The sequence below is a fragment of the Crotalus tigris genome, unplaced genomic scaffold (assembly GCF_016545835.1).
Source record: "Crotalus tigris isolate CLP2741 ecotype Arizona unplaced genomic scaffold, ASM1654583v1 scf7180000024119.3904262, whole genome shotgun sequence".
Classification (NCBI taxonomy): domain Eukaryota; kingdom Metazoa; phylum Chordata; class Lepidosauria; order Squamata; family Viperidae; genus Crotalus; species Crotalus tigris.
The window spans coordinates 2,510,722-2,537,355 of record NW_024100396.1 but is presented as its reverse complement, the minus strand read 5'-3'; the positions used below and the strand labels follow the sequence as shown (position 1 = coordinate 2,537,355).

The following is a 26,634-nucleotide window of genomic DNA, read 5'->3' as shown; positions in this document are numbered from 1 at the left end:
CAACAGATGGAAACTAACCAAAGAAAGAAGCAACCTAGAACTAAGGAGAAACTTCCTGACAGTTAGAACAATTAACCAGTGGAACAACCTGCCTCCAGAAGCTGTGAATGCTCCAACACTGGAAGTTTTAAGAAGAGACTGGACAGCCATTTGTCTGAAATGGTATAGTGTTTCCTGCCTTAGCAGAGGGTTGAACTAGATGACTCCAAGGTCCCTTCCAACTTAGTAGTAGTAGTAGTAGTAGTAGTAGTAGTAGTAGTAGTAGTAGTAATTCTTAGAATGATCCATCTGATGTTATGTTCTAATAGAACTATTTTTCAATTCCCACTTTATAAGGGAATTTATTAGGGAAGATATAAAATAGCTGTTTTAGAAACCATGAATTAAATTCTCTTTGTATATATAAAAGGCATCACTGGTTTTTGGAAGTAGCCCTAATTTAGAAAGCAAATTTAAGGAAGCAAAAGCCATATTTATGTAAATATACTGTATACATGTTAGTATCCAATTAACAGGCCAACTACTTCCGAATGAATGTAACAGCATTTTATTTAGAATTCCAACTCAGTTAAGTTTATGTTCAGAGTTAACAAATCAAATCAAACCAAATCAGTCCTGCAATAATATTTTAACTTTTAAAAAAACAGCTTTGGAATTTTAAGCACTTTGAAGACTGGCTTTTTATTTGACTTCTAAATATTTAGTAAATCCATACTGTTTTTCATATAAAAAGGGGGCTATCCTATTTATAAACAAGAATAACAGCAGTTTATTTGATCAAAAAAATATAATGTTCTGTAGATAAATTGTGTAGAGAAAAAAAGAGGGAATTAATGCTGGTATTAAGAAAAAATGATAAACTCTAGGATTTACTGATAGAGAAAAGTACTTTGAGTAGCATTAATTCCCTCTTTTTTTCTCTACACAATTTATCTACAGAACATAATAATTTTTGATCAAATAAACTGCTGTTATTCTTGTTTATAAATAGGACAGCCTCCTTTTTAGAAAAACACTTTGCTTTTCTCCTTTCCCAATACAGAAAGGTATTTATTACCCACAAAGTCAATTCTACATTTTGTTTCTAACAGCAGAGGAACAAAATTCAAACTATCTAATGTATTCTTTTGCATTCTTCTACTTATGCATTTTAATTTTTATATGCATTGCCAATATTGATGCTTAAGGGAAAATACTTTGCTATGGAGGTTGCTGTGTGCAGGCCATTCACAATAAATTGATTGCTACCGCTTTCAAGGAATATTACAAAATGAAAACACAAACTTAATTTTTTGAGCTGTATTTATCTTCCAAAGTAAAAAAAAAAAGGGGGGGGAGTCAGTTCTAGCTCTTATTTGGGAATATCATACTCTGGACATTTTAGAATCCAAGTCAGTGTGTGACTCATCTTTGCCTCAAAGTCTCATCATAACCTGTCCACATACTGTATAATTGTGTACTGTAAGTATAATTTACTGGCTTTGCCCAACACACTACACCAAAAACTAAACAAACCATAAAGTGATTTAGCAGATTGTGCATATCCTTCGGAGAGCATAACTTGATCCAGTACGCCTGTTCCATTCTGTTTCTGTCTGGATTGTTTTTAAGCCTTAAAATATCCACTGAACTTTAAGCCAGCTGAATTTGAAGGCAGCAGCAAAATACAATGGCTGCTCTGCTTTGGGGCTTGCAAAAAAATGCAAATATTTCTTAAAATGCAGCAGTATTTTAAGCAGCATTAGTTTGTGACAGGATGTTACGACAGGCATCTTTTTATTCCTAAAAATGTCTATCTGATCTTCTCAGAAGATCTTCTCAGGGGTGGGTGGGAGAAAGAGGCAAAAGACACCTCTCTTTCTTTCAAAAGGTTATCCAGGAAATGGAAGTAAAACACCTGGGGGGGGGGCAAGCATTCTCTAAAACAGGGGTCTTCAAACTTGGCCCTTTTATGACTGGTGGACTTCAACTCCCAGAATTCCTCAGCCAGGCATGCTGGCTGAGGAATTCTGGGAGTTGAAGTCCACCAGTCATAAAAGGGCCAAGTTTGAAGACCCCTGCTCTGAAAGATGCTTCATTCTCCAGCAGCTGTGTGTAAAAGCAGCCTTTTCTCAGCGCATCTCATATTTGATGAAGAATGCAAAGTGAACTACTTTCTAACACGCAGCTATGGATGCCATGAGTCAGATATTTTCATTCCTAAAACTGGGCTTCCATCCTGAGCGAGAATCAGTTCGGGTTAGAATTACGATCCTCTGCATATTGTATAGTTTGTGGCAGGATCTGGGGTCGACTTTGCCTAAACTGCTCTTCCCCTGGAAAAGTTAGACCAGCCTTCGCTAACCTGATGAACTGGAGCTTTTAGATTTCAATTCCTATAACGAGCTCAACCATTATAGGATTGTGGGATATGATCCAACATATCAGGAAGATACTAAGACTTAATCTAGATGGATGTTGCTATACAGATAGTCCTTGACTTACAACAGTTCATTTAGTGACCGTTCAAAGCTACAACGGCACTGAAAAAGGTGACTTATGACCATTTTTCACACTTATGACCATTTTATCATTCCCTTGGTCCTGTGATCAAAATTTGGATGCTTGGCAACTGACTCATATTTATGACGGTTGCAGTGTCCCGGGATCATGCAATAAACTTTTGCGACCTTCTTATAAGCAAAGTAATGAGGAAGCCAGATTCACCTAACAACTGTGCTACTAACTTAACAACTGCAATGATTCATTTAACAACTGTGGGAAGAAAAGTCATAAAATTTCCTTAACAAATGTTTCTCTTAGCAACAGAAATTTTGGGGTGAATTGTGGTCATAAATCAAGGACTAGCTGTATTTGATAAGTATAATGGACTGAAATATTATTGATGTCCTGGACTGTGTGCTTGACATCACAGTAAAAACTGCTATAGAACTGAAAAGACATACTCAACACAAAGTAAGTAAGTAAGTCTAAATAAAAATATTATCAGATGTTTAATGCATATATGAATTTTACCTTGTCTGATATCCTCTGATACTTATTCAGAGTAGTCAATAGATGTGCATCTCTTAGTAGAAAAGTCACAAAGTTTAATCAGAAATAATGTGCTTAATGTCAAGGGTATAATACAGTGATATTCCTTTATTTTATCCCTTGATGGATAAAATGGATATATCTACATTAAGCATAAGCATGCCCTGAAAAACAATCTTAAATAAACCTTACCAAGTGTCCAAGCAAAGTAGTATTTTGGCTTTGAGGCCTGCATGACAACATATAGAAAACCAAGTCTTGTCAAAAATGAAGATTGATTCATAAATTGATCATCCACAATGTAAGTTGCTGGGAAGGTCTTGGTAAGCGTCAAGAACAACACCAGAGACACAAGCGTGATACCAAGTTTCTGCTGAATGGCTCCCTACAAAGAAAACAGAATAATACAACAGTGTGAGAGAATAACATCTGAGAGAATAAAGCCTTTAAAAAAAAGTGTTTTAAGAAATAAACTACTGAAAAGTATGATTCATTGCACTTGCTAATTTTGAAAAAGGTATTTTCTTCTGGATTATTACTATTAATGATATGATCTCTAGCTGTGGAGACAACAGCACTGCCTCTTAACAGTCACAGCTGGGAAACATACGTATAAGTATAAGATGTGAGCTGCTCCGAAGTTTCTACTAAAGGAACAGAGTGCAGGACATGAAGGTTTTTCTATTATAACTGATACTGTTTATTGTGAAAACAATTTCAACATTAAGGCTTAGCATTTTGTAGCTTACCACTGGAGAAGGATCAGGAAATCTCTCACTATTCCTCTGTTTCCAGCTGACCTTTAATAACTTCATCTGCACATGTCTCCCTTCAATGAAAGCTATATAATCCTTAAAGTTGCTACATGGGCCAGCAATAATACTCATGAAGTTGAGCTGATAGCTCAGATATTCCAGTAAGGAAGGTCTTGTCCTGTAAAAACAAACATGAATTATGTATAAATGTAGATTTCAAATACTTTTTGAAATAAGCAATTATTAAGTGTTTAAATAAATGACACTTTTAAACATAATTCAAGTCTGAGAAAGAAAAACTAGTGAAACATGTAATAAATTTACAGGACACAATCGATTGGAGGACTCTTGTGAAAATTCTAGTACAATGACATTTGGAGATTGATTATTTCTTGAATAAAACAATTTGTGTAGGCAAGAGAGACAGAAAGTTCATCTATGAGATTATCTGATTAGGCAATTACTCTATTTATACATAGGTATTTGTGTAAGGATGTATATTCAAATCTTCTCAACTACATCTTCTCAACCATTATCACTGTCTAACATTTCACTTCTTGCTAGAACAGACATGAAATCCTTATCTATAACTGTCTCTTCTGCAACTGGGGTATTTTGTGTCAGGCACAAAAATCAGGAACCAAGGTTGTTCAAATAAGTACAAGTTTACTTCATGCTAGTTCTCTACAAGAATCTGAACTACTAATGGCTAAAGCAAAATGGCAGTAGGTAAGAATCAATGGAATTCAAGTTGGACTTAGATCTCTTGTGGGCATGAAGGGACTTCAAGCTGATGGCATACTCCCTCAGGCTCAGCCTGATCATCTCCTACAATTTGTTTAAATAGAATACATGGTGCACATATAGAAAAATAAAGCTAGAATTAAAAATCTCCTTTTGAGAACCTTCTAATACATGCCGTTCAGTTTAAATATTTGTGCGTGCATCTTAATTATAATGGGAGAAAATCAAGTTAAAATCAATCCTATTCTTCATATATTTAGATCATGGAAATAATAAAATTATAATTTCATAAAACATAACATTTCAGAATTTAAAAGTGCACGGATCATTATTTACACTATATTAACATTAAATAGAAACTGCATAGCAGAAGTAAGCATCTAAGACAGTGTTTCTCAACCTTGACAATTTTAAGGCATGTGGACTTCAACTCCCAGAATTCCACAACCAGCATTGCTGGCTGTGGAATTCTGGGAGTTGAAGTCCACATGCCTTAAAATTGTCAAGGTTGAGAAACACTGATCTAAGATAACCCAGGTATTAGATTTTTAAAAAATCATAAGTGCCACTGTATTTTCTTACTTTATAGCAAGCTGATTCTGTTCAAAAGTTAGATCTTCTGCTTTTTTACCTATTCCTATTGAAAAGACATAACAATTAAATCAAGCTTTGCAAAAGGGAGACAACTATAGACACTAAAATTAAATTCTAATGAAAATTCATACATTACTGGATGCTGCATATAACCCACATTTATTTTCTGAGGGCTTCAAAAAGGGGATCTGGGCTAATTATCTTAAATAATTCCTAGAAATTATGCTGGCTTATGGGTAAAGGAATGCTTGTTATATACATTTATTATAAACTTATATTAATTGAAGTTTCATAGTTCCTCATATTAATCAGTTATCCCAGCACTCTTCTTATCAGACTGTAATTTCAAAATAGCTGATAAAATATAGCTTTTAGTAACGTGTGTTTTTGCCAAAAGTCCTAGGCACTGCCAGGGACCTTTGTTTAAAAGAATAAATAGAAGAATGGTAGCTGGAAACTTATTAACTGTCTGGGTAGACTGTATTACACATTAGTGTAATAAAATAATAAAAAGCAATGTTCCTATAAAATGAGGTGAGATTAACTTTACAGTTTTATATGAACATACTAAACATCTCATTGAACGGACTTTTGAGCAAAAATTGGACCATGAGATAAATTCTTATTTGGACCTACAGTATCTGATCTATCAATGTCCTTGGGCCTTCAGGAATTAGAACTGACTTTTTTCCAAACAACGTAGACTACAGAGTTGAAAAAAACATAATGGAAGTAGAGAAGTACAGAATCCTTCCATACAATTACCAAGAAAACTGTAACAATGTGATGATGTAGTCTCCCAAGGAACCAGTCTTGATCTGAGGGAAATTTTATTTTTAAAAAAAAAAACACTCAATCTACTTTAAATAATTTGGGATGGGCCAAAATTTCATGTAGTATATCATTGACGTAACATTGAATAGAGAAAATGATTTAAATCCTCCCCCCCCCCCCAAACAAGAATTATCTAAATGTTCTTATTTATTTCAGTCTCTTTCCTTGTAATGCAGGTAAGGCAGAACACAATGTTTCAAAACACTGTTAAGGGATTGTTAAACCTACAAATATTTATTCTAAAATAAATATTGATATTTTTGCTTTCAAGGGGAAAATGAAATTGATAATTATTATGTAAAAACAGAGTCTATGCAGCTTTTAAACTCTCACATAATTAACAAAACCATTCAATTCGCCAAGGAACTCTGGACAGTCTGGATGGTTTCATTTGTTTCTTTGATAATTTATATCTTTTCCTCCAGGAGCTACATGGGGTACATATTCAAATAGCTTTCATGGTTGAGGTTTGACTAGGAACTAGAGTGCCTGAGTCCTGGTAAGTCAATAGCTACCACATCTTTTTCTTATTTTTTAATCCTTTCATAAATATGACTCAGTCCATCAAAACAATGATGTAATTTCTGACATTTATTATTTATATATATTTGTAATGTTTTCAGTTCTATTTATAAGAAAAAACAGCAGAACAAATAAGGGTTAAATAAGTAAAACTGTCCATAGACTTCAGGTTTTTTTTAATTATTATTATTACCAAACCTTAATTGTAACAAGATGACTTCAAGATCTTGGCAGAGACAACATACACTGACTACTTTTTCCCCAAACGTTGCCAATGTCTATTTATTTAGAGAATTTTACATACAAAATGGAAAATGGAAAATAGAAAAATAATCTTCCTTACCATCATGAACCTGAAATGCAAGAGTTGTGATCTTTTGTGTTACAATCATCAAAGGGCTGTAATAAAATGCAGAAAGATAGCATTTTCATGCTCCAATGTGTTTATATTTTTCACTTTCATGCATTCTTATGATTTAAACAAGCTGTAGATCAAATATTTTTGTACCAATTCCCATCAGACACAGATAACATGGCAAAGACAATGGGTTATAAGAGTTATTAAAGTCCAGAATATCCAGAAATGTTTTATATACAGATACAGACGACACACACACACACACACACACACACATATATACACAAACATACACATACATATATACATATACACACACAGAGAGAGAAAGAGAGACTGTGTTCACACAGCACAGGAAGATATAATTTACTTAAGCCTGTGTTATTGACTAAACCATAATGAGTTGCATTCATATAACCATCATAAACCATAATTAACAAACTACAAGAGATGGATTTACCCATTGTACTAAAGCAAAATTGAGCCAGCTTGTATGAGCTCAGCTACACAGAATTATTTGTATCAGGACAATAATCTAAGTTAGGCAATATGACATACTAGGCTTCATATGTGTCTGAAAAAAGTAAAACTTGAGTCTTCCCTGTTAAGAATTGATATTTGATGTGGGTTTGAAGTTCCATAAGCTGCAATAATACTTGTTGGAAATTAATCATTTATGCACACTCCATACAAACATGCCTACAACTGCAATGGTAGTTCAATGGTAGCAAGAGCCCTTTATACATCAGGATTCACCTGCTGAAATGGACCCTTACAAGGCTACCCTGAAGACTATTTAGAAGTTACAAACTGCATACAATGTGCTTATTTGCTATATGACAAGGAGAGCAAACTACTAAACAATTTCTTGCTGTTTTGTTGGTAGCATAAATGTATATTTTAATATAAATGTATACATAAATGTATACTTTATACAATTGTAAAGTTTTATATTTTAATGCATGTTTATGGTTCTTTCTAGCTTTAGGAATTTGTTCTGAACAGTAATATTCCACAGCGGTGGCAAGACTACAAACCCTGAATTTGAAACAGCTGTTCAGCTATAAGTTGATTACATTCCCTTGTCAGCACATCCTCTTGATCAATTACTTATGTGTTTAAACACACAGCTTACAAGTCAAGTCCATTTTGTAGCAAATTCATTACAAGTTGATCTCCAGGTACACATAGTTCAAATGACATTGTATCTTCCAAATGTGCTTTCGTATATAATTAACAAGCATTGTAGCTTGCTTTGCAGAGAAACATTGTAATGAACTTAATCTGTGCACTTTCAGCTAAACATCAGAATCCAAGCCACAGCCAAGATATTAGCTTAACTTAGACACTTTCTCTATCTCAGTGATTCCTTAATTTCTCATCTGTGAGCTAAAATAACAATGTTTTGTGAGGATGAAGCTATTTACACATACATTAAAGAAGGCCACCCTAACAGCACTTAACACTGGGGGTGGGGTGATCACTTTCATTTATTGTACTTTTTCCACTACTAGAAGCAGTGAGTTTCAAAAATTAGTAACAGAATAATAAATACTGAATAATTCAAATTCAAATTCAGCAACTAGGTTTGAGGCTGATTCTATTAAGGAGAGAAGCAACCTGGAATTAAGAAGAAACTTCCTAACAGTGAGAACAATTAAACAGCGGAACGACTTGCCTGCAGAAATTGTGGGGGTTTCTTCACTGGAGATTTTTAAGAAGAGACTGGACAGGACAGCCATTTGTCTGAAATGGTATAGGTTCTCCTACTTGAGCAGGGGGTTGGACTAGAAGACCTCAAAGATCCCTTCCAGCTCTATTCTATTCTAAATACATGTATATATACACACTCATGCTCTTTAAGACGAATTAAAATTAGAATACTGTTAAGTTTTCAGCCCTTGACATTCTGTATTTCAGGGACTACATGTGGGACTTATTGTGGCAATCTGTATTCAGCAGAGTGATGGCACAAGAGAAAAAACAGTCCCTATGTCTAATTGTCTTTGCATACAATGTCCTATACCACCATCCTGAGGGAAGGAGTTGAAACAGTTTGTGTCCAGGATGTAAGGATGGAGAAAATAGCTGCAGACCCTTCACATCCTGAACACAAATGGTTTCAACTTTTCCCCTCGGGACGGCACTATAGGGCATTGCATACCAAGACAACTAGGCACAGGGACAGTTTCCCCCCCCCCCCATGCCATCACTCTGTTGAGCACCTAATTCTCACAGTTCTATCAAATGTGTACATATATCAACCCATAGAGTGTGGCTATAGTGTTATTATTTGTTCCTTTTATTATCTTATTATTATTTTCTTTGTTGCCTTGCAAGTACACCGAGTGCTTCTGTACTGGAGACAAATTCCTTGTGTGTCTAATCACCCTTGGCCAAATCAAATATTCAAGTCACTGGACCTTGTGGCTGCCTGGTGATGCTAGGGCTTAAAGCTGGCTGGTGTGGGCTGGTGCTTGAGGTGACACTTCAGCCAGCACTGGGACAATGGCAATGGGCTAAAATTGTTGAAGGGTGGCACCGCCAAGGAATGCTGCCTCAGGCCTTGCACCACAGCAAGACCATCATCCCTGGCGCCTGCCACGACAGCTACTCTGCAGACCGTAGCTCTCTCCTTATGGCCTGTCTGGGACTCCTACCTCTTCCTACATCGCGGTCATACAAAGTCCTCGCTTAACGACCTGCACAGTCGTGGGGTCACCACAGCAACTGGAATTGCCAAAATGTTCATTTGCTAAACAACGTGGTCACATGAGGTTGAAGTTTATGACCTCATCTCACTTAGCAATGGAAATCCCAGTCCCAACTGCCATTGTAACCCGAGAACTAACTATAAACATTATTTCCAGGTAAAGCCAACACTATTTGAAGTTATAGTAGGGCTGAACAAATGGTAATTATTTGTTCATGAAGTGCTACCTGCAGTCACATGATCAATATTTGGGTGCTTTACAGCCTACCTGCATTTATGACCGCAGGGGCACTTCAAGTTCCCCCAACCCACTCTTCTGTCCTTCATCTCTGCCCTTTTAGCAACCTGCATATCAGCACTCCTTGCTGGTGGCATTGGGGCTGAAGTAAAGGTGTAGGGCCTTTAGCAGTCTCAACTGGCCATGACTGACCCCAGGGTTTAGCCCCAGGGTTGCCAGCGCCCCCGAGAAGGGCCACCTCAAGCCTTCCATGGCCATGGAATTATTCCAGCTAAAATATTTGTACTTTCAGTTCAAATTTTATTTTTAATCATTTATGAAAGTTTTGATGTCTTTCCTTCCAATACTCTTGAGGTTTCTTTTGTGTGATTACCGCATGTGGCAAAATCCTTTTTTGTTGTAGCATTTCTAAGACTTTGTTAAGTCTTAGATTTCTGTCGATTTAGGGCCACTTTCCCAACCCAACATTCTTGAAACGTATCCACTTGTGCTGCTATGGAATTAAAGGCTTTGTGACCCAGAATATCTAAAGGAAATGTTCCCATCACTGGCAACAGCACCTCCCAAACTCCTGTCTGAAATGTACTAGGTTCTCGTGACTCATTGTATTGTGAGTCTATTTCCCACAACTCTTGATTAATATACCATAAATTTGCTTCACTGAAGCCACTGAAATGGCTAGATTCAAAAGTTAAAAGGGCAAGGAATCCTTTCAACAAGTCTGATAAGGATGCATACTGAAATACCATTTTTGCTGTACAACATTAAAGTTGCAGGATTTTGTTGATTGAGCATGCCTTTGTATTTCTGGAACAATGGAAAAGATGAAGTTTTCCAACTGGTCAAATATCTAAACAAAGATCTCTTGATTAACTTGTCCTCTGTGTCTGAATTATAAATCAGTGTTAAAACTGGGAAAAAAGAAACTTACCAAGACCATCCTTTTGCATAAAAGAGTAAGACATGAAAAATTATAAAAAGAATATAAAACTATAGTTATAAATGTATTAAATTGTTTAAAAAATTACAAAAAAACCCCAGGACAGATAATGAGTTCATAAATGCAGGATTATCTGAATATTTTGATCTTTAAGCAAGTAGAAAAATCACTGTATGAAACTATATTTTAAATAAGATATTTGGATACATGGCCATGGTTAGTTACTGTGTATAAGTAATCCTGCAATGTTTAAAAAACAATTTTCAATAGAAGGTTACTAATTCTACCTATGCCAGGTGAGCCAATTAAACTGCATAGATTTAAAAATGAACTAAATACACTTCAAGAAAAGAGCTGCAGCAAAAAGACAAGAATAAAACAGCACCGTATTTATTCCTGGAAAAGTCACGTTATAAAGAATACATTTCTAATTTTTGAAAACATATAGTTCCAATATTCATCTTCTCACTTTTGGCTTTGTCAACAGGCCCGATTCATTTGAAATGTAAATACTTCCTAAAAGCCTAGAAGGTTATTTCCCTCACCAACTAGTTCCATCATCTACATGTCCATTGTGATATATTATTAATTCCGATGAAATAAATCATATGATACTGAATTCTTCTTATTTCCATTTATTATAATATGAAAATATGTATTATTACTACTTACCCTGAGAAATCTGTAGTGAGAATACCATACTGGAATATATATATTCGGCTAATATGGCACAGTGTGAGGTATCCCATAGCTACCAAAAAAGAATACCTAGAATCATATGCATTGATAGTATGAAACACTTTAGCCAGAACATTGTAGTCAAAAGAAATGTAAGTACAGTAGAACCTGACTCCCAATGGAGTTATTTATTTTGCTTAGGTTTGCTTGCCTCTGATCTATTATCAAAAAGTTTAGACAGCAAATTTTCATAATTTCTTATGGCTTTCTTATAATCTGTGGGTCTGAAAACTATAGCTAAAATATAACCAATCTCAAATAAAAACAGTTTTAGTGGAATTGATATCTTGGTTTGGTCTACGTGATGGGGCTGACATCAATCTTATAAATCTGGTTGTGCTGTACCTCCTCCTTCTTATAGTTCAGTGAATTAGGAAGGTGTCTGTCTGAGCCATTTCAGAGTATTTTCTGTCTGTTGTAGACTTAAGAGTCACCTTCTAGAGGAGATATGTGGCAAATATATATTTAATAAATGAATAAAAATATACAGCATTTCAACCCATCATCCTCTCATTGGATTATGTATATCTCCATCGAGGTAATCTTCCTCGCTTTTTGTAATAAGTACATTTAATCAGTACTCCACATTGCCTTAAAATGGCTGAAATAAGAGGTGCCACAAGACAGGAACACAAGGTCATAATCAGATCAGTAAAGGAATGTAAAGAAACAACAACATTTTAAAATATTACAGTTTTTAGCACGATAGACATACAAACTTACCTATGAATGTTGGCAATACTGGCCATGTTCATGATGAAATAACTTATCATCACTAAAGTGAAAATATGGATGGAGTACCTTGGAACAGAAGAAGAAAAGAAATTCCATTTTCCAAGTGATAGCTAACAGACAACAACACTTTTCTGAATTAACTAAAGGTGAAGGCGTCCCTGCGGATTTTTACTCCACTAGTCGTTGCAAACTCTAGGGGGCGGTGCTCATCTCCGGTTCAAGGCCCTTGAGCTAGTGCTGTCTGAAGATATATGTGGTCATGTGGCCAGCATGACATCATGGAGCACTGTTACCTTCCCACTGAAGTGGTACCTATCTATCTACTTGCATTTGCATGCTTTCAACTGCTAGGTGGGCAGGAACAGGGGTGAGGATCGCGTGGTGCTCAGGTCTTGAACTTGGGCTGCCAGCTTTCCAGCTGAGAAGCCCAGCATCTTAACCGCTGAGCCACCACGCCACCCTCAACTTAACTAAAACTTATGTAGAAACAATCCAATCATGAAAATCTATCTGAACAAGTGTTTACTTTTGTTTTGTTTTTTTTTAAAAAGTACACTTCTTGGCTCTTGCTCTCTTCCTCTTAAATCACAGACTGAACATGTGCTCCTTTCTTCGAAAATCTACTTGCTGATAAAACAGCTTTGACGTCTTGTTTTCATAATGTTATGGTTGCCCAACAGAATGTTTTACAATTCCCAGAATACAAGCTATTAAATTCATAGTCAAAGTGAACAGAAAGTTAGACAGAAATGACTCACCAACCAAAGCAGAAGAGGGCAAAATATATTCCCAAAATTGTGGCAAATGCATGACGAACACCAGAATTGGCTTGACTAGGCCTTAAGTACAAGCGAAACCAAAATGCAGCCAAGAGGGCACAAAGCTGACAAGCAACAAAATTGACCTAAAGGAATATGAAAATAGATTGGAAACTCTCATGATCATTAGCAAGAAAAAAACTGTCATAAAATCCTGGAGATGTTGTAGGACAGAGGTCCCCAACCTGTGGGCCACGGCCCACTACCGGGCCATGGGCTGTTGGCCACTGGGCTGCCTGAATGGCTGGCCAGTGCATGCATGTGTCCACGCACATACATCCCCATTCGTGCTAGCATCGCGGCATTGCGTGGGTGATGGCGATACCGTGAGCATCGTACAGGGGCTAGCTAGCGTCACGAGCACAACTGACACTCGTGCTAGCATCGCAGGGAACACTGTATAGGTAGGTAGGTAGGTAGGTAGATGATAGATAGATGGAGAGAGAGAGAGAGAGAGAGAGAGAGAGAGAGAGAGAGAGAGATATTGGCAATATTGCAAATGAGTAAATTGCCTTTGGTGTTTATTTCAAGCAAACGAAGCCTTTGCGTTTAATCCAGATTCGTTTTTAAAATCCAAACTTTAGGTTAAATCCAGACTCATAGTGCAGTTCTACATATGTTTATTTAGGTACAGATCCACTGAGTTCAGTGAGGTTTGCAAGCTTTTTAGAAAGGAAAGTTGCTTTCTAAAAACATTTATTTGAATTCAAAGGCAAACAAGAAAATTAGCCAAATTAATTCTAAAGATTTACTCAACATAAATAAATAGAAGCACGCTGTGGCCTATTGTTACATGATCACAATTTGCAGAATTAAAGAACGGAATACAAACACTCATATTGGGCAATTTCCCATGAGGTTTTCATGTGCTAAAATAGTCATCACCAACAAACACATACACAAGTTTCTCTGTTCTCTAGTCCAGAGCTCTTCCCTGACAAAATAAGCAAGGAATTACATCTTTTTTCATACTTCATTATTTCTTCCTCTTCCCATTTCTGTAATATCATGCTTAATGAAAAGTTCTGAGAATTCAAAAGGCTGCATATAATTCAGTTGGCTTTATTTTAATGAGATAGGCATTTCAAGCCATATCTAGCACAAAACTTTGCTAAAATCAGAATGTTTAGCTATGATACATATAATGTAACAGAGCCTTATTTCAGAAAATAACAAGCAATTGCCTGCTGAAGGCAAAGCAATCAGATGAATAAATACTTTTGTAGAATGTAAGTTATTCTGAAATAGAAAATCATAACCTTCTCACAAAATATTAAAACGTATTTATTAATACATATCTTATTTGAATTAAATTAAAATGAATTGAATGCTTTATTTGACCAAGTGTGATCAAACCCACAAGGAATCTGTTTCTGATGCAAAAGCTCAGGACACAAGCAAAGAAAAAGAATAATGATAATTATAATAATACCAATAAGGGGGGGAAGCATTATTTCATCTTGTGTATATAGTCTGTGTTTTGTACCACAACACAGATTTTATCACTAAGTTCTACTCTTTTCCTATTTTAAATAATCTACAAAGCTCCTGAGATTCCAAATTGAACATTGGAACATTTCCTCTTTATAGACCACATACTTTGAAGCAGATAACCTGTCAGGAGAAGACAACCCTGATGATGAAGTCCATTAAGTCTGCACAACATGAAAAGGGAAAGTATTTCAAGTTAATGTTAAGAATAATTTTGAAGATTCTTACGCATGACAGTCAGATATTATTATAGCCTCCTATGTGGCGGCTGAAGAAAACGATGGCTTTGATATAGACAGTTTTTCTCTACGTCTCAATATTACTAAGATATTTCTGGTTATTCTGTTCTAAACAAGCAAATCTTATGGGGAAGCTGGTCATTAATTGTCATCAGTTATAAGAGCTTACTTGGTCCAACAAACTTCTTGGGGCATGTAGGTAAAACCTCATATAGTTTCTCTCGCCATGCCATTCCCACACAGTAAAACTATTTGTACTGTGATAAACTGAGGAAATTTGAATCTGGTCCTAGTAAAGAAATAAAAAGGTATACTCTGGAAACAGTGCAGATAAGAACAACAAAAATGATTAGAGGGCTGGAGGCTAAAACATATACAGAACGATTGCAGGAATTGGGTATGTCTAGTCCAGGGGTAGGCAACCTTGGCTCTTTTATGACTCGTGGACTTCAACTCCCAAAATTCTGGGAGTTGAAGTCCACGAGTTATAAGAGAGCCAAGGTTGCCTACCCTTGGTCTAGTCTAATAAAAGGAAGGACTAGGAGTGACATGACAGCAGTGTTCCAATATCTAATGGGCTGCCACAAAGAAGAGGGGGTCAAATTTATTCTCTAGTATAAAGCATCTGAAGGCAGGACAAGAAGCAATGGATGGAAACTAACAAAGGAACCTAGAACTAAGGAGACATTTCCTGACAGTGAGAACAATTAATCAGTGTAATGGTTTGCCCTCAGATGTTGTGGGTGCTCCGTCATCAGAGGTTTTTAAGAAGAGATTGAACACCCATGTCTGAAATGGTATAGGGTCTCCTGCTTGAGCAGGGAGTTGGTCTAGAAAACCTCCAGAGACCTTTCCAACTCTGTTATTTGGCATGCTTTCCCTATCTTGTTTTAACCTAATTCAAGTAAACTGCTGTTTGGTGAATGTTGTCATGCAACTTGTCATCTTGTTTAAGTAAATGAAATTGCTAGTCCAAGCACAAGGAATAATTAATGGGAACATAAATGACCAAGGAAAAATAATGTGTGGTTACAATAGCTATAAGCAGCCCAGATTTTTAATGCAATAGTTGTTTGCTGTACTGTATCCAGAAAACTAATATTTAGAACAGTTTATATTATTTTTTATGCATACATGTATGAACATATTCATAAAATGTAAATATTTAATTTATATTATATGTCTGTAAGTTAACATCAACAGTAAGAAGGAAATAACTCACCAGTTCTAAGTTATTTTCTAATAACAAAGATTAAAAAATAATTGCATATGACAATACTATTATACATCAAAATCTGATGGTGCATTATGGGGGGAAGTCCAAAATCTGTATTAAGCTAATATTTTTAGCCTACCATCCAAAAAAATGTATCTGGGTGAAATATAGTTGTCTTTTAAGTATTTCGTGAAGTTATGAAAACACATTTAGAATTGGACTAAAATAAAATTATTCTGTGTTGATTTTGATCCACTAATATGAATGTAGTAATCCAGTTTTAAATAATTAAGAATGGAAGGGAAAATAGTTTGATGAAATATTTTTCATAACCAGCAAAACAAATATATGTACAATTTTTGAGAAAACCATTTACAATTCAAAAGTATAACTTATAATAAGAGATTCAACACTTCAGCATTTTCTGTAGAACTGCTATTCTCAGTTCCTTGGAAAGTTTTTTTTAATATTCATAATACAAATGCATTCAAAAATTATATTATCCAAAGAAAATAAAAATGGTGTTTGTACAATAAAAGAAAAAAAACTGTATAATAGTGATTAATAAACTAAATACGACATAAAACAGGAAGTACAAATTAATTAGCCATATAAAAACCATCCATACATATCCACAGGTATTACTATAAAATTGATTCAATTCTTATGTTTAGCATTAAATCTAGACCATAGAGAATTTTACTGCTTCCTCTGCATAGCAGAACCATCATATTTGAATGCATTATTTGTGAGGTGGAAAATTTTTTTAAGAAATAATATATTTTATACTCTAAAACAGTGGTGGCGAACCTATGGCATGCGTGCCAGAGGCAGCACTCGGAGCCCTCTCTGTGGGCACACAAACCGTCGCCCTAGCCCTGCCTCCTCCCACAGCCCCCTCCTCACCAGCAACCCCCCCAGAGAAGAGTCACTCCTGGGGGCAGCCCATGTGAAGCAGTGCAGCCAAGGACATGGTAGCCGGGCAGCGGGGGCAAGACTCCACCCTTGCACCCCATCGTGCGCAGATGATGCTGTGGGGCACGGGTGGACGGCATGGCCACCATGGCGCTGCTGGGCTGCCTGGGTGATCTGTGGCAGGCTGTGGATGTGGTGGGTGGCCCAGTGGGCAGGGCGGAGTGGGTTGGTGGTGGTGGTTTTGGGGCACTCGGTCTCTAAAAGGTTCACCATCACTGCTCTAAAAATTTTACGCAGATTTCTCAAAATGACTTGGTCCTATATAATGCCACTTAGTCTGAATACAATTAATGATTGATATAGAATTATATGTAATAATCTGATTTATAACATACAATTTTGAAAAGGCTGGGGCTTTGCACTTGGTATTGGGGTGGCTGGCTGTGGCACAAGGCTTGAGGTGGCACTCCTCATTGGTGGCACTGGGACTAGAATTGAAGTAGAGGTCCACAATTAGTAATGACCAGCTGAGACTGCTAAAGGCCTTGACCTCTACTTCAACTCCACGGCTGCTGTCCCCAAAGAGTGTTTCTGTACAGGGCAGGGTAGATAGATGAGGGAGAAAGTCGGATGGGGACAGCTGAAGTGCTCCTGTGGTCACAAGGGCAGGTGAGCTGACAAACTCAATTTTGATTGCATGACCATACGGGTGCTGCAACAGCTATACTGTAACTTTGGGGACCAGGCATAAGGCGCCCAAAATTGTTCTTGATGATACAGGCGTAAATAAATACGTACAGGTAGACTTTGACTTTCAATAGTTTGTTTAGTGACTGTTCGAAGTTAAAAAAGTGACTCATGACCGTTTTTCACACAATCATTGGAGCATTTCCATGGTCATGTGATCAAAGTTTGGATGCTTGGCAACTTTGGGTGTTTGGTTCATGTTTATGATGATTGCAGTGTCCCGGGGTCATGTGATCACCTTTTGCAACCCTCTCACAAAGTCAATGACGAAACCGGATTCATTTAAAAACTGTGTTACTAACTTAACAACTACAGTGGTTCACATGACAACTGTGGTGAGGAATGTTAAAAAATTGAGGCAAAACTCACTTAATAACTGTCTTGCTTAGCAACAAAAATTTTAGGCTCAATTATGGTCATAGATTGAGGACTACCTATACCGTTTGTTTAGCAGTGTCGTAACTTTGAATGTTCAGTGAATAAATGATTGTTAAGCAAGGACTTAACTACTGACCCCTGAAATATGAAGTGGCACAAGAGAGAGCCCAGCTCACAGGATTGTTGTTGAGGGAAAAATAGAAGGCAGGAGAACTAGGTTTGTTCACCAACTTTATTTATTTTTACATACTTATATACATACATACACAGTATGTGTATGTGTGTATGTATATGTATATGTATATGTGTGTGTGTATATATATATATATATATATATATATATATATATATATATATATATATAAAACCAAACAAATAAATGTGAGCACCAGGGAGTGCTAAAAAATTTAATAAAATTTGGTAAAATGTCAATAAAATTACAACAAAACCAATAAAACGCCTAGCTTTCGTCAGCAACTGCTGACATCATCAGGGCTCAAAATGCCGGTCAGTGGGAGAGTCCTCTTTATAGATTGGCCAGAGTCTGCACTCGGCTCCTAGATCTTGTCATTGGGCCTGATGCAATAGGCTGTTTCCTGGTTGCCGGTTTCTTATTAGCAATGATTGCTTTCTTGCATTTTTTGCTGGTGTAGCTGTCATTGGGTGTTTTCTCTTTGCCAAATTCGGGGTTTGATGGAACATCCCCCCTCTCCTTTTTTGCTTTATTGCTACACCTACTTCGTTTAGTTGCGCCCCTCCCTCCTCCCCTTTCCCCACTCCATTCTGATTGCCCCGTTGCAACGCACTGTCTCTTGTTTTCTTTGTATTTTCCCCAGTCATGGTCTCCGCAGATGTTATTCGAGTTAATTACTGCCACACCCCTTGTTTCCTCCTTGCTCCTTGTTTGCACGGTGTCGCTTTGAGAGCTCGTCCGTGCTGTCTGTTGATATGGATAGATCGGCATTACAAGGTGGGGTAGGCGGGTCTTATTCCCCAAACATGCTAATGAGGTTGTTCCTCCCCTTTTAGAGTACGATCTGGTAGTTGTTGCCCCCAGGCGTCTCCTTTCTTTATCTCCGATCTTGGTGCGTTCCATCCTAGTGTTAATCAACTCGCCCTGGGTGTTCTCTATACGGTAATCAGGAGTGTCAGTCTTCATTGCTCTCTCCCCTCCACTCTCGGTGTTCCTCCCATGTACATCTTTATCGGGTTCTTTCCACACCCCCCGTTGGCACATTTGTGTTGATGCTGCTGAACGGAGCGATCGAGTTGTTACAGGTGGTAGAGCTGGAGAAGCTACCCTTTCCTCTCCCAAATATGGCAGGCAATTCAACGCCCCCACCAAGGGTGTTTTAAATGTGGATCTCTTATCAGGCGACGCTCTCCCCTCCGGATGTCCTGAGGGGTGCGTGCAATCCCCCAGTCCACACATTAATGCTCCTGTATCTCCCGACGCTCCTTCGGATGCTCGGAGATGTCTAACCATTCTGGGGGTGGGGGGAAGTCCCGATCGTTGTCTACATTCCGTTTGAGTACTCCTGGGCTGTGGATGGTGAAAGGGGGAATTCTTCTCCACAATCCTCTCCATTGGTATATTCAGTGTTTCTTTAGGATGTCTCCAATGGGGTGGGGAATTGTCCATGCTCCAAGCTCTCAGCGTTAAGTGGGCTGGGCAAAGATCGATATGCCGATTAATTGAGTCCTTATTGGATAGCCATGCCTCCTTAAGCAAGCGGCCCCCTTTCGTATTGTCACTAGCCAAGACACGTACGTTTTCAAAATCAAATTGGTGGCCTGATTCAGTCATATGTGTCACAATCTGCGAGTATTGTTCGCCCCTCTTCACCGCTAGTTTATGTTCATGGACCCTAGTTCTTACTCTCTTGGCGGTCTTGGGGAAAATACAAAGAAAACAAGAGACAGTGCGTTGCAACAGGGCAATCAGAATGGAGTGGGGAAAGGAGAGGAGGGAGGGGCACAACTAAACGAAGTAGGGGTAGCAATAAAGCAAAAAAGGAGAGGGGGTATGTTCCATCAAACCCCGAATTTGGCAAAGAGAAAACACCCAATGACAGCTACACAAGCAAAAAATGCAAGAAAGCAATCATTGCCAATAAGAAACCGGCAACCGAGAAACAGCCTATTGCATCAGGCCCAATGACAAGATCTAGGAGCCGAGTGCAGACTCTGGCCAATCTATAAAGAGGACTCTCCCACTGACCGGCATTTTGAGCCCTGATGATGTCAGCAGTTGCTGACGAAAGCTAGGCGTTTTATTAATTTTTATGGTGATTTTATTGGTATTGTATTAAATTTTACTAAATTTTACTAAATTTTTAAACATTCCCTGGTGCTCACCTTTATTTGCTTGGTTTTAAATATGGATATACCCAGGGATCACATTTTTAGTGTAATTATTAATATATATATATATATATATATATATATATATATATATATATATATATATATATGTCTTTGGTTATTCGGTTTTTTTCCCACATAAAATTGGAAGTGTCTTGGCAACGTTTCGATGAAGTCTCATTCGTCATCTTCAGGCTGGTGCTTTCGGCTTCGTGCTTCTAGGAGCAATGTGTGATTGTAGCTGTTTCCTCCTTTTAACTGCCAGTGGGGGTTAAAAGGAGGCAGTTAAAAGGAAGAAACAGCTACAATCACACATTGCTCCTAGAAGCACAAAGCCGAAAGCACCAGCCTGAAGATGACGAATGAGACTTCGTCGAAACGTCGCCAAGACACTTCCACTTTTACGTGGGAGAAAACCCGAATAACCAAAGACCTACATACATATATATATATATATATATATATATATATATATATATATATATATATATATATATGGATAAAAATCTAGTCATCATTACCTGATTGTTCAAAGGTGAGGACAGTCTTAATATGTAACCATATAGTTCAAGATTTTTGCAGCAGAATAATTTATATAGATTTTAATAATGTTTTAATATATTTATTGTTTTAAAATTAAGCATTGTACACAGCCCAAGGGCAGCATGATGACTCAGCGGTTAATATGTTTGGCTTGCCAATGGAGTGAGCTTCTTCCACACCTTAGCTCCTGCCAAACTAGCAGCTTGAAAGTATGTACATGCAAGTAGATAAATAGGTACCATTTCAATGGGAAGGTAATAACGCTCCATGATGTCATTCTGGTTACATGACCATGGAAATGTCTTTGAACGGTGCTGGTTCAATAGCCTTAAAACGAAAACGAGCACTGCCCTCTATAGTTGGCTATTACTAGTGAAGTAAAATCTGAAGACTCCTTTACCTTATTTTACAGAGCCCAAAGTCAGTTTTTTATGAGATGGTTGGCCATACAAATCAGATAGAATAGCTAGCTAGCTAGCTAGCTAGCTAGCTAGACAGACAGATAGACAGACAATATACCCCAACCCATCATCCCATACCAGGTGTAATGAGTAAAATGTTTGGACAGATAAATCTCTATATTAAAAAAAAAGCTTACCTAGGAATCAAATCCTATTTAAAAGAAACAGTAGCCAATGGAGACATGGGCTGATCTGTTTCTTTTTACATTTTCAAGTAATATCTATGTCCACTCAACACTGATATGTTTGAAAATATTCTACAAACTATTATGTACCGTATATTCCGGCGTATAAGACGACTTTTGAGAACGATGAAACAGCCTCCGAACTCGGGGGTCGTCTTATACGCCGAGTCATAACATTTATTTATTTATTTATTATTTCCGGCGTATAAGATGACGTTCTAGGCATGCGACTCGGTGTCGATCATCTTATACGCCGGAAATGACGTCATTTCCGGCGTATAAGATGATCGACACCAAGTCGCATGCCTAGAAAGTCATCTTATACGCCGGAAATGACGTTATAAACTACGTTTATTTCCGGCGTATAAGATGACTTTCTAGGCATGCGACTCGGTGTCGATCATCTTATACGCCGGAAATGACGTTATTTCCGGCGTATAAGATGATCGACACCAAGTCGCATGCCTAGAAAGTCATCTTATACGCCGGAAATGACGTCATTTCCGGCGTATAAGATGATCGACGCCGAGTCGCATGCCTAGAAAGTCGTCTTATATGCGACTCGGCATCGATCGTCTTGCGACCCGGCGTCGAACTCGGGGGTCGTCTTATACGCCAGGTCGCCTAATACGCCGGAATATACGGTATTTAAACTAAATTGGCAGAAGTTACATTTCATGTTTGAATCAGTATATGAATGTGGTCTAAACAAAGACAATATGCCACAATAAAAAGGTTTAGAGAAGTATAGTGAATGGAATTGGTACAAAATAGATTTAGTTAGCCTTCCTAGCTTTTATTTCTTATCTTTAATTTATTTTGCTTAATTACTTCTTCTTTTCCATGATATGCATACTGTTCATTTTGAAAACATTGTGGATGTGTATTAAATTCTACTCATTTAAAAAAGTTCCTGCTACATAAGACTAAAATCACTCTTGCCTGAACTAGTTCACCCTTGCTTATGTTTTTTTTTTTTAACTCCTATAACAATCTACATTTCTGTCTGGTTTATCTGTCAATACAATCTAGTGAGCCAGTTGCTGTTAATATAGCACATACTTCCTCATTGCTGAAGAAATACAATTTCCTTGTTGCAGAAAGCAAAAAGCCAACAGGTGTCAGAATAAAAAGAAAAACTAGTATCAGATTATCAGTCTCTTTTGAAGTCATAGGATAAATTCAGTTTTCCAACAAGCCTTAAGAAAAACATTTTAAACAGAATTCCATCACAATTACAACTATCTCACTCTCTTCCCAAATGTATTAGTCTGTACAAGACAACTACAATGGTGCAACACAAGCAAATACACTGCTCCAAAGAAGATTATTTCCTGCAAATGCACTTCTCTCATAAAGAGACATGGACAGTTGCAAATAGCCAAAAACAATTGCTCCAATTGAGAATATGCATTTATAACAGAACAGCACACAAAACAAATCAGACTACTGCCAATGCTGCTGTCACACAAAAGAGTTGCTTTGATCCAATAGCTCAAGAATGATCATCATTCCAAGAATTCATGAAAAATTAAGCATAACAATCTGAGACAATCTGTTCGTGAAAATATCCAAGATGTGGGCAGGCTTAATATATTAATAAAAATATTTAAAACTTGTAAGGATATATGGCAGGGGTAGGCAACCTTGGCTCTTTTATGACTCGTGGACTTCAACTCCCAAAATTCCTGAGCCAGCTATGCTGAGGGGAAAGGGAGAGGTTTCCAAGCTAAGCCATGATGGCTCAGGAATGCTGGGAGTTGAAGTCCATGAGTCATAAAAGAGCCAAGGTTGTCTACCCCTGATATATGGTAAAGCTATTTAGTTAAATACTTGTAACCAAACTAAAAACTTGTTTCTCAAGATTTTACAAACTTGTTGCAATGCAATTGTCATATACATCGTTGCATAAGTTTGACAACTGTCACAAGCCAAGGCCAAACCATGCTATGGTGTATAATGAATGTGAATTATGACAAAACCGCATACCTGTATCTTGGAGCAAGTTTTTTTTTTTAAAAAAAACTAAGCTCCTAATAGGAGTACAATCAAGGTTACAATTGTTCTATGTAGTATATGGCCACTAATCCCCCCCCCCCAAAAAACCCCTTCAGAGTATATTGTTATTTACTCAGAATCATCATGCATTGGATTTTCTGCAAGGATTGAGGCCTGGTGTCCTCTCTGCACCTTAGATTCCTGCTATATCAGCTTTGTACAAACAAAACTTCATAGCCTTCTAAAGCCTGATTACAAAGTCCGGTTTTGCAAAAATTAAAACAATGGCTATTTTTGAGTTGGGTGTAGACATTAAGGAAGATGACAGCGATGGGAGGCATGCAGAAGCTGTTGCCTAGGCAAAGGAGGCAGAAACATTTTGTAACTCCAGAACAGCGAGATAGTATTTGGAAGTAGCCCAGCTTCTCAACTCACTTAACTGTAAGAGAAGGAAGAGGCACAACAAAATCAGATTTGCAAGATTCTGTAATTACAGCTAACATCAATAAAAGAACTTTCAATCTTCTGGTGGAATTGATTTCCTGGTGTGGTCTATCTAGTACAGTTGATACTGAAGACGCAAAAAGCTACATGGCTGTGGAATTCTGGGAGTTGAAGTCCACATACCTTAAAATTGTCAAGGTTGAGAAACACTGAGCTACAAAGCCTGATTTCGCCATATAAGAAGAAGTAAAAAGGCAGGCAGCATATTACCCAAGATGTCTGGATTAGTGTAACATGAACAGAGCCTAAGGATATCAAAAATTCCCTCTGCTGCTAGTCATATAACACTTAACATGGTGGTACTGCAAACCATGACTTTAGCCAAGTACAGAATCAAAATGATGAGTCTTAGTAAGCATATTTGATACTGTATGTTGTCTTTGTAATGAAACAAGGCAATTGCAGCATTTGTTTCATTACAAGTGGCACTTTATAATCAAGTCAACTGCAGTCCCTTGCACATTTATTTTGAAGCAAGTCTCATAATACTCAGTGAAATTGATAAGCTTCCTACCTGCCAAAGCATTATAAATATATATTTGCATATACTCTTCAGTCTGGAAAGAAAGGATTAAAAATATTTTAAACAAATAAACCTGGGACAAGTGACTTCATTAAAAGTAACAATAGTTTTAATGAAGTTCCTCTTCTACAGAAATTTTACCTCTCTTCACCTCAGAGCATTGGCGAGATTAGTCTGAATCTGGATAGTTTTGCCATGAACAGGAAAAAATTGTATTTACAGCACTGCCAGTGTTATTAAAAAAAAAAACAAGAACACATTGCTATTCTTTTACAAAGCAAAATTAAGGCAGATTGTGGATAAGGAAGTTCCATATGCGAAATAATAAAAAATATCTGCAGCAGTGCCTTGTGCTGCCACACTCCCTCCCTCCACCTTTTTACTATTTCCTGCACTTAATTCGTGATTCTTTCCCTTTTCCCCCTTCTGTCCTCCTCGCGGTTCTTAGACCCAAACTAAATCACATCCTATCCCATTATTAGCTTTCAACTAAAACCTGTAACCACTGAGCTTCACTTCCCTCGTTTTAGAGCAAAACACATCACTTATCAGCTAGCCCTCGCACGCCCTTGACCCAAAGGGAATTGGACTTCCTCGGTTGGACTTTTCTTTCTAGAAAACTGAAGAAGCTTCTTGGATGAGAAGCGAAACGTTTTCAAAGAAAGTAAGTAAGAAAGAAAAAACTCAAGAAAGTCCAGCTGTCTTTTTGGAAAAAAGCCACCTTTGGGGGACAACCATGGCCTGGGTGATTGAGATTCGCCACAGATGTTCATTGCAAAGGGAAACCGCGACCAGTTAACTCACCTGTGCTAGGGGGATGCCGAAAAGGTCGCTAACGGGGTGCAAGAAAGTGGAACCCGTGGTCTTACGGAGAATTCTGCCTGCTTCGGTCATCCTGCATTCCGGCCGGCCAAAAACCGCCTTCCTCGCTTCCTCCGGACCCAGCCCAACGCTGGAGCAGACTCACTTAGATACATAACCCAGCACCAACGCAACCGCGCGTCTCTCGCCGATTTCTGATTGGCTGACTGCAGCTCCCGCCTTGCTTTTTCCCCAGTTCCGCGCAGAACGAAAGCCCGACGCGAGGGAGAGTCCCAGAAACTTTCAGCCAAAAAGGGAAGCCAGCTCCTCGTAAACGGGTGGGGTCCGGGCCGCCGTCCAGATTATCGAGCGAGCAAACGCCCCAGGAAGGAGGAATCTGCTCGGAAGCGACGGAGTGGGTCGCTCCTGCGCGCCTTCGGCTACAACCACCCGGGGACGGCCATCTTTCCGGGTTTTGCTTCGAGTGAGAAGCTTCAAGTTTTCTTGCAGGCATTCGGAGCCCGACGTTGCAGAGCCAGCAGGGCTGGAGCGTTGGGGCGCTGGAGTTTTTTTTTTTTTCCCGCGGGTTCAAAAACAGGTCGTGGGGAGGTATGCGCGTACACAGAGCTCTGGTCTCTGAACAGATTGAGGCCTGGGGTGGTCCGGCCGAATCTTAGGTTTCCACGATCACGCGTCGTGGAGAGCCGTCCTCTTGAGGCCAAAGCCAAACAGCCGCCAGTCTTTTTCCCGGCGGGAATCGTGGCATTGAGAGAAGCTGGAATTCCAGTCCCTTTTTCTTTAGGCCAGGAGGTCTTCAAACTTGGCAACTTTTAATACTTGTGGACTTCAACTCCAACAATTCCCCAACCAGCTAGGGAATTCTGGGAGTTGAAGTCCACAAGTCTTAAAGTTGCCAAGTTTGAAAACTGCTGCAAGTGCAAATTTCAGAGTTCTGAGGAGAGGCTGCTTGTAGGGTTACCATATGTGGCCTGCAGATAGCTGGAAGGCCACTGGACAAAGCTCAGCTCTGATTTTGAAGCTTGGTGCTTTATTTCATTTCATTTCTTTGACTTTGATGCCTCACTTAAGTTTTTTGCGAGAGCCTGAAGGGTGCACTGGTTAAGACATCAGGCTAGAAATTGGGAGACCGTAGTTCAAGTGCTGTTTTTTTTAGACACAAAACTAGCTGGGTGACCATGGACAGTCACTCTCTTTCAGCCCTAGGAAGGAGGCAGTGGCAATCCACT

General features: G+C 38.1%; 1 protein-coding gene across 2 annotated transcripts in view; it reads right to left on the bottom strand.

The window, feature by feature from the left end:
- Nucleotides 1-25,650, bottom strand: part of MBOAT1 (membrane bound O-acyltransferase domain containing 1) — a 31,945-nt gene extending 6,295 nt beyond the window's left edge. Inside the window, exons 1-8 of one of the 2 annotated variants that reach the window (XM_039322635.1) lie at nucleotides 25,391-25,650; nucleotides 12,963-13,108; nucleotides 12,193-12,270; nucleotides 11,404-11,499; nucleotides 6,826-6,881; nucleotides 5,115-5,169; nucleotides 3,783-3,966; nucleotides 3,226-3,418 (exon numbers count right to left, since the gene is read on the bottom strand). In XM_039322635.1, the coding sequence (XP_039178569.1) occupies nucleotides 3,226-3,418; nucleotides 3,783-3,966; nucleotides 5,115-5,169; nucleotides 6,826-6,881; nucleotides 11,404-11,499; nucleotides 12,193-12,270; nucleotides 12,963-13,108; nucleotides 25,391-25,480 (898 nt within the window). In that variant the 5' untranslated portion in view covers nucleotides 25,481-25,650. The remainder of the gene's footprint in view (nucleotides 1-3,225; nucleotides 3,419-3,782; nucleotides 3,967-5,114; nucleotides 5,170-6,825; nucleotides 6,882-11,403; nucleotides 11,500-12,192; nucleotides 12,271-12,962; nucleotides 13,109-25,390) is intronic. The other variant, XM_039322636.1, reaches the window with a different exon arrangement.
- Between the last annotated feature and the right edge of the window lie 984 nt (nucleotides 25,651-26,634).